The 9,056-nt window shown below is 52.4% G+C and overlaps 1 protein-coding gene across 1 annotated transcript in view; it reads right to left on the reverse strand.

Annotated features, from left to right (window-relative positions):
• Positions 1-7,096: 7,096 nt before the first annotated feature.
• PSD4 (pleckstrin and Sec7 domain containing 4) overlaps positions 7,097-9,056 on the reverse strand; it is a 13,923-nt gene continuing 11,963 nt past the window's right edge. Inside the window, 2 exon segments of the mRNA XM_008049785.2 lie at positions 7,097-7,449; positions 8,746-8,924. Of these exon segments, the coding sequence (XP_008047976.1) occupies positions 7,192-7,449; positions 8,746-8,924 (437 nt within the window). The 3' untranslated portion in view covers positions 7,097-7,191.

Consider the following 9,056-nt stretch of genomic DNA (forward strand, 5'->3'; position numbering starts at 1 on the left):
AGGGGAGGGCGGGGAGGTGAATAAATAATAGGAAATAAAACTTCATGAAGCAGAAAATAAAAGGCAGATTATACAGATGTGGCAATTTGAAGGATCATTGCCTCTGTCCTCTTTTTAACTGCTGCATCTGGAGTTTTGAAGCGGCTTATCCTCTCCCTCCCTCTGCCAGGTCCCTGCCTGGCTGGAGGCCCCCACAGGGCCAAGGCACGCGTGGGGACAGCACCTCAAACGCCTCAAATGCCAGGGGCATTTCCTAGCTCCACACGTGGCTCCCCAGCCTGGGACGGACCTGTGGGGCAGCAGGGGCAGTGGGTGAAAGGGTGGACTGGGTGTTTGAGGGTAAAGCTCTGAGCAGGTGTTGGGTGTGGCTGTGTTGGTGAGAGACCATGAGTGTGGGTGAGGGTGAGGCTGGTTATGAAGAGTGAGCCTGTAGGGTCGAGAATGGGGTGAGGATTTGTCAGGCCTGAGGAAGGGGACCCCTAACAAAAAGGGGGTCTGGGTGAATGTCAGCTTGATAATGAGGCCTATGTCTCTGCAGCTTCTTTCTGCGCTTCATCAAAATTCATTTGTTAAGCTTCAATTTGACACTGTGCCAGGTGCTATATAAACAGACATGGTCCCTGCCCTGAAGGAATTTCTAACCTAAGACACACACACATTGACATTTTGTTTATTTTATTTTAAATATTAATGTATTCCTCACCTTGTTCCAGGGAGGATTTCAGACAGCTCATAGGAAATGCATGCCAGAAATTAGTAAAATACAAATGAAAAATCAAGCACCAGCACCACAGAAAATACACCCGGGTGGGATAGTGGGCCCTAAGCAGCTGCAAAGTATATCTGGAATTGGCCTTCATTCTATAGGTTGTAGACTGAAAGGGCTTTTGTGGTTTCATGTGTGACTCTCACTTACAAGAAGGCAACACACCAGTCCTCAGGAGAAGCAGAACTTTTCCTAGTACTTGGCTCTAAGGAAAATTACCTCAACCCTGACCAGCGTGGTTAAAGCCCTCAAAAACACTGCAGCAAATTCAGGCCCAGTTTCCCAGTGACAGCTGAGGCAGTCACTTCCAAGCCCTGTTCAGTAAGAGCATTGAAATCCAAAATATCTTGTGCAAAGAAGTACTCTGTATGCTGCAACCCTTTCTTCAGCACTGGGACTTCTCTCAAGTGGGTTTTGGACCATGGTCAGCCATGGCCACGACCAGAATCTCAGAGGGAATACTAGTAGCTGAAGTCAAAATTCCAAGCTCAGGCCAGGTTTGGTGTAGTAGCGTGCAACTGTAGTTCCGGCTACTTGGAAGGCAGAGGCAGAAGGATCACCGGAGCCCGGCAGGTCGACACCGTGAGTGTGCCACTGCACTCCAGCCTAGGCGACAGAGTGAGACTCCAACTGAAAAAAAAAAATTCCAAGTTTGGTCCAGCCCAGGATCAGGTTCGTGAATTCGTACATGTAGAAGGGCGGGGGCCAGAAAACCTGGGTTCAGCAGATTCTGAATGAGGGGGGCATTTCTTTTCTGTTCGTGTACCTCCTCCCAACCCCATGTCACACCACAAATGAAGACAAAGAGATAGAAAACCAGAAAACCTCACTGATACCAAAGGTGAGGCAAAGGCCCATCTGGGTCAAATAATATTTGTTCTAGTGTGTGGTCTTTCAAGGCAATGAATGAACCAGCACAGAATCATTCATAGAAAAAGGGGGTCAGGAGAGGATTAGTTTGGGGAAGGAGACACTAAATTCAGTCCTACAGATAAGTAACATGAGAGTACCATGCTTTACAATTTCCCAGAATATTTATGGAGGAGTCACGCTTTGGGGACAATTAGAACTCCAGGTCTGACATTCAGAACAGAAATCAGGGTTGAAGGCTTAGATTTGGAGACTTCTCCCAGAAGCTATCCTGAAACCCTGCAGTCAATCAGTCAGGTAAGATCTCCAAGGCTATACCTTGTGGAAAGACTGAGTTTAGAGATTGGAAGAGGAAGAGGAAGTAGCCGGAAAGACAGAGAAAGAATATGCAAGAAAGGAAAATAAAAATTAGTAGAATGTGGAGTGCTGGATGCCTCAGCAGGGTAAAGTTTTGAGACATGCATTCATTTGACTCTAGATATCAGGCCCTTGGTAAGTATGGAGAACAAAAATTCTGGTTCCTGTCCTTGAGAATTTTGTGTTGCTCTGGAAATAGACAGATGAGAGTGATGGGGGAGGGAAGGGAAGGGAAGGAAAGGGAAGGGAGAAAAAAGACAAAAGGGAGGGGAAGGGGAGAGAGGAGAAGAGGAGGGGAGAAGGTTATAGACTTTGATGTGATAGAGAGTAACTTAAGGAGAAAGATTCAAGGAAGCCTTCCTGGAGGAAATGGCATCTGGCTTTCACTTGGTTTTCTCCCCAATATTTGCTTTCCGTCGCCTGTCCTTGTAGTACTCAGAATTTCTCAGAAGCTGGTCCCTACCTTTTGGGAGGTATTGGCTTCACCCTCACCATCTCCAAAAGTGGGCTCTGATTATCTTAATCCCCTGACCCTAATGATTGGCTCAGATATGGGCTCCTGGCCCAAGGCAGGTTGCTGAAAGAAACTACTCCTGGATTTTAGTTTGAAATTTCCAGGAAGCAGATAGTTTCTATCTGCTACATTTGTACCAAGAAGGGAGATCTTGGGAGCTACTGGGGTCATCTTGGTATTATGAGGGTTGCGCCTGCCTCTTAGGCCTGGAAGATGGATCCCCAGCAGAGCCAGAAGGAAAGGGGCACTGGATCAGAGTAGAGCCCCAGATGAAGCCTCACCTGACCTGGACACTGATCATCTCGTTATTGGAGCCGATCAATGTCCTTTTCTGCTAAAGCCCAGCTGAACTAAGATTTGTTACCTGCACAGGCAGAGAGCCAAGTGCAGAGGCCCAGCATCAAAGCAGGATGGTGTGTTTGAGGGCAGAGCCTAAGCTGGAACCCAGAGGAGGAGGGGCAGGGCATAGGGTAAGTCCAGCAAGCCTGTATACTAATAGCTAACCTTGCCAGGCTTTCCTTCTGAGCCAGCCATTGTTCTGAGATGTTTACGTGCATAATTTCCCTTAATCCTCATAAGGACCCTATGACATAAATGGTGTTATTGTGCCCATTTTATAGAGAAGCAAATAGAAACACAGGCGTCTAAGCAATTGACCCATGGTCAGACAGCTAGAAAGGGTGTACAACTGGGACTCAATCCCAGGCAGCCCCACTCCAGGGCCTGACCACCAAGGCCTGAGATCGCTGTGCCCTGGTCCAGAGTCTGGCAGGGCTCAAGGTCGAGCTGGTGTGTGGGGGGCGGGATAAAGGCTGGGAACACATTGCATGTGATGATAGAGATCATCAGTGGCCCTGGGGGTGGGGATGACATTTCAGCCAGGGGTAGGGTGGAAGCCAATTTGTAAGGTGTGAATGAGAGCCAGGTATGAACGGGAGCCAGGTGAGGGACTGAAACCACGGGCAATGACCACACATCCCAAGGGTTCATCGCAGAAAGCAGGGAAGCTGGGCTCATCCATAGGAAGCAAGAGCCTAACCCAGGTTTTGTTTTTCTTTTCCTCATGATGGTGATACTTGAAGATATTTGCAAGGCAAAATAACAGAGGGGATAGAAAAGTAAGCCCAAAGAGCTCTTTGACCCTTGAGGGAGAGGCCTATGGCAGGCAAGGGAAGAGGGAGTGGTGTGCCGGCTGACTGGGTGGTGGGGGTAGGGTGTGGTCTGTCACAGCCTCTTCCCCTGGAGAAGGGAAGACGTGAGCCACCAGGAGATGGCAAGGCGGCATGGGCATCAGAAAAGCTGGGAAAAAGGTATTGGCAGAGCAGCCAGTGGGGAGGAACTATTAGACAGTAGTCATTCGGGAACCCCTGAGTACCTGTGAGATTGCCCATGGGGGGTGGGGAGGGAGGGCAAGGGAAGAGGAAGGATTGAGTGTGGCTAGATTTCCCCAAGGTTCTAGACCATTGTCTTCCCCCTCTCCTTTCCATTTTTTAAAAATAATTTCAGATTTCCATAAATCTGGATTTCCAGGCCATATTCTGACTACACCCATTGGCATTAGTCATTCAAGTCATTTCATTCTCTTAAAATAAAACTCCCAAGCCTTAAGCCTGTCACTCTTTTGCTTAAAAATACCACTGCACATCCACAAAAAGCCACACCCTTTGGCTGCATTCAGAGCCCCTTATGATCTGACATCAGTCCACCCTGACCACCCTGTTTTCCTCAGCCCCCCCAACACCTTGGCCCTCCAGCCCAGCTCTTTTCAGCCCTGACACACCCCATTTGTCTCCATCTCCAGAAGACTCTGAGCCTACAAAGGAAAGAATCCGGGTTTCGGATTCTTAAATACTTCATCAGCAGAAAGTCAGGCTGAGCAGAGATCATGGGAGACCAGGAAGAGGTCACAGCAGACTCAGACCCCTGAGGCTGAGCTCCCCCAGATGGGTAAGGAAGAACGGAAGCCAGACTGCAACCATCTTATAGAACCCGAGCCTGTCACCAAGAGCCGCTGTCCATCCCCTTCTACAAAGAGAAGGACCAACCCACTACATCGGTGGATGGGAAAGGAGGGTAGGGTGGGGCAAGAAGGTGGTGATCTGTTTCACTCTCGGGATTGGGACTAGGGGTCATTTAGCTTCCACTTTCTTGTTGGGAGCTCCAGGCTGTCTTCATAGGCTGCAGCGATGTCTTTCTTCCTCCCCATCTGCAGTAAGACGTCAGAGTGCCAATTCTTTGTTTTTGGGGAGAGGCTTCCCCAAATTGTGGGGATCCTGGCCACTGTGGGCTTTGGTAAGTTGAAGTCCAGGTTCTGGTGATGACACTGGGGCAGCCAGACTAACTTCCTGAATTTCAATTAGCACAGCTCAGCGGGCAGACACCTAAGCAACCTGAACTAGAAAGGGGCAAGCCCGCCCCCCAGTGGTCACATGCCATAACAACAGCCCACAATCCCATCTCCACCAGATCCTCCAGGATGCTTTGACCAGGTGAGCCAGCCAGCCATCACCTGGCTCTGAAGGCTTGACTTGCCCAGGTGCAAGGGACGTGCTGGCTCTACAGGAGCAAAGGAGCATCAAAGTGCAACACACAGGCAGACAAATATCCACCTTTTATTCTGACTTTGGAAATAAGTGAGGTCCAATAACCCACTTAAGGCCATTTTGCTTCTAAGCATCCAGCCAAATCATGTCCCTTTGGTGCTAGGATTCGGCTTAAGATGACAATTGGAATCTACTGTGGCTAATTGCTACTATACATCACAGTTACTCAAGGAGTTTTAAACATATCTATTCATACCCCTGACCCAGGCCTGCTGAATCAGAATCCCTGGGTGTGTGGCGGGCATGTGTCTTTTCAGCACACTTCCCCAGAAAGATAAAGTGCGTCTCTAAAGTGGCAGCTGGGAACCAGTGGGAAGGATTGCCAACTCATGGAATCAGGGACATGTTTTGATTCATTTTTGAATCCCCTGGTACTGGCCCATAAAAAGTGTTCAAGATTATTTGTGAAATGAGTGAATGAGTGAGTAGATGAATGAATGATTCTAAAGTCCCCTTCAGCTTTGACAGCCTGTAACTGTGTGACTCCTGCATACACGTCAACACACAGATGCAGAGCATGCTATACACATGCAGAGGCACGCATACGCACAGGGGACAAAGGGGGATGCAGCCTGCACACTGCAGGTGGCTCCAGTGCCTGGTCCTCCCTTCCCCCACAGTCATGTACACCTCCTTCTTTGTTGGCTTGTGTTTATTGTGCACCCACTGGGTGCACCACCCTGCCTCGGGCCTTGGCCAGAAACCCCCAGCGTGGCCGCGGATGGTCAGCCCCACTTTCTGGAGTTCCAGGCCCCAGGGCTGGTTCCAAGCATGGGAAGGGAGGAAGGTGGCCCAGCAGGAAGGCCGAGAGGCAGTGCGTCAGCCGGCAGGCAGCAGCGGGCACCAGAGGCCCCCTCTTGGCAGGCAGCCTACTCGCACACTTGACTGAACAGAGACAATGGCGGCTGCTCCCTCCAGCCCAGACTCCTTCCCACAGGCAGAGCCCCAGGTCCATGAGTCTCCGGAACCTCCCCTGGAGAACAGGCCCAGCTGGGAGGCAGCCAGAGGGCAGGACAATGGGATTTCCCAGGGGAGAGCAGCAGAGCCCCTGTGAGCTGGCTGGAGGTGGGAAAGGAGTCCAGGCCCCCTCAGGAAGGAAGCTTTAAGGGGCATGTAGGATGGGGCACCTGGAGGAGTCTCCCAAGCCTGACCTAGGCCTCATCTGGTCTCCAGCCTCCATCCTACCCCTTGCAACTCCCCCCCGTTGTGGCTCCTGCCAGGCAGACCCCCAGGGAAACTGTCACCTTTTACTTTCCCACCTTCTCCAGTGGCTGGCCTGGAGAAGCTCTTTCCCTGCTCTGGGGAAACAAAGGCTCCTTGTTCCCAGGGCTCCAGGATTCCCGGCAGAGCTCTGGAGGCTCCTACCCCTCCCAGCCCTCCCTCACACCATCGGCTCTGCTCTGATGATTAGCAGTTGGGCATGTGGGGCTCTCTCATCTGCCCTGGTACATGGACGACTGTAGGGGGAAAGGAGCCAGGAGACAAAGACACGGGACCTCACAGCCTTACGGAGCCCTTGAAACCTGCCACGGTCCTGGCCCAGAAGGCTGTCTCCTCAGTGGGCAGGGCTTAAGGGACCCTGCCCCCTGGGTCACAGGAAGCTGGTTGGGATCTCCCAAAGGTCCCTGGTCTGCTCTCCTGGGGCCTCCCCCGCAGGTAGCCTAATTCCTAGAACAGACCATCCTCAAGGCTGTGAGTCCACTGGCTGAACTGCACAAAGACCTCTGCTGCCCCAAGCTCTCTCCCAGAAGCCCACATATGCTCTGCTTCTCAAACAAGCGCTGAGTTGCTCAGGAAATGAGGCCAGTCTGGATTCTCAGCAATGGAAGATGACATGGGACAGACTCTGGAAGTGAAGCCAAGTCTTCAACCTCCATCTTCCCTCAGGAGTGGTCAGGGACTGGGGCAGCTGAGGGACTGCCACGGGTGGGGGCACAGCAGTACCAGGAAAGCTCCAGAATGCATGGGAGTTGACGTTGCCGTCCCTCATCATGGGCCCACTGAAACAAGGTTCCTCCACGGAGAATCATCTCAGGTCTACCCCAGAGCAGGGACCAGCATGAGGTGAGGTGGCATCGGCTTCACAGCTGGTTGCGGTTCCGCTTGGGGATGATCTTCCGGTAGGTCCTGCGCTCTGAGATGTTGCGCTTCACCTTGGCCGTGGTGGGAGCCTCGTCCTGGTGCAGGGAAGGGCTCGAGTGGGACTTCTTCAGGCTGAGCTTGGGCTCCCGGGTGCCTCCAGCTTCCCTCCCCAGCTGCTCCTCCCACAGGTCCAGGGCGTCGGAAGGGCAGTGCAGGCGGGCCACCAGCAGCTGCACGTAGGTCTCATAGCGGGTTTTCTGGAACACACAAGTCCCACTGCCTTAGGGCCATCTGGGTTCCAGGTTGGGAAGGGGCTGGAGTTGTGAGGGACAGCTCACAGGCATACAGAGCTATGGTGCGATACAGACCTCTGCCGAAGGAGGGCTGGACCGACAGCAAGTATCTGTATGATGCCTGAGCAACCAGACTTTGCAGAGCACACTTCTGGTGGTATTCTAATGGCACATATCAGCCCAGGCCTGTTCTAATAATAACCAACACCTTGTGGTGCTGTAACTAACAACTCCATATCACATAACATCTCCAAGGCACTCAAAGATGTGTAACCCACTATGCCTGAGAACTGCGCAGCCCTTCACACAAACAGCTCCCATCTACATTAAGCCCTAATAGCATTTTAACAACTGGCATCTGGAGAGCGTGATGCTAACCACCCTTGTCTGTTGAACACCACACTCCTAAGGGCTCTGTGCCTAGCACCCTAAGGCTTCTGTAACAGGGAGGGAGTGGGCTGTACGAGGGCCCAGTGGGCACAGGCAGGAGGCAACACTGGCCACCTCTCTGGTCTCTGCCTCTGGATGGTCTCCGATCCCCTACATCTTCACACTGCACCTTGATTGCTCTTCCTTACCAGCAATCCCCACTCCCACTCCCAAAGGGACACCCAGGAACCTGGAAGCGGGCGCTCACTGTGGGAGTCCCGAAATGTGCACCGATGTGAGGCCAAAGGAGAAATGAGGGGCGTGAGTGGGTGCATGTAGGGGGAGACTGGGGGGTAATACAGGGCTGATAGAGCTAATAAGGTCATTGCTTAGTTAGGGCCATCACTGAGGCATTTAGAGCAGCGAGTGCATTTACTAGGTTTGGACAAGTTGTTTAATCTCTCTGTGCCTTAGTTTCCTCACTTACAAAATGAGGATAATAGTACCTACTCCTGTGTGGTTAGATAATTAAATGAGATAACACATACAGGTAATACAAGCTCCATGAACACTACCTATTATTAGGTAGGTATTAGAGGGACTAATTCAACATAGGAAAAGCCAAATAAAGACTTAGGAGAAGTAAAACCATACAAAAAATGTCCCCTGTGAGTGTTTTCAGACAAGCTGCTGACAAGAGGTGAAGGGGCTGAGTGCACAGAGACACGTTGTGCAACGTTCGCAGACAGCGCACACAGACCCAGTCCTCACACAAGCCTCTCGGCCTGCCCTGGAGCGGCCAGGGGAGTGACGGCTGCAGGGACAGAGGCGGCCACGAGAGGGCGCGGACGGCCCGGCGAAGGGGCGGGAGGGGGGCGCGCGCCCCCTCACCTCGTACTCCAGGTACTCCTTCCGCAGGCGGTACTCCTCCAGTTCGCGGCTGCGGCTCCGCCCCTCCGGTAAGTTCCTCTGCAGATCCAGCAGGTCGTCTGAGGCAGCGTCCAGGCAGTTCTCGTGGGATCGATGCTGCTCCTCCTGGGAGCGAGAGGCCGTGGGGGAAGCTGACCCGAGTCTCCCCCCACCACCCCTTTTCGGACTCAGGTGTGCAGCTCCATGTCTCCCCTCCCCCCATCCCGCGCCCAGGTGTGCAGCCCTCCCCCCCATACCTCCGTTCCCGGGCCACATGCACAGCCCCGCCTCCC

The sequence above is a fragment of the Carlito syrichta genome, unplaced genomic scaffold, assembly GCF_000164805.1.
Source record: "Carlito syrichta isolate Samal-C Ts95f unplaced genomic scaffold, Tarsius_syrichta-2.0.1 Scaffold56697, whole genome shotgun sequence".
NCBI lineage: Eukaryota > Metazoa > Chordata > Mammalia > Primates > Tarsiidae > Carlito > Carlito syrichta.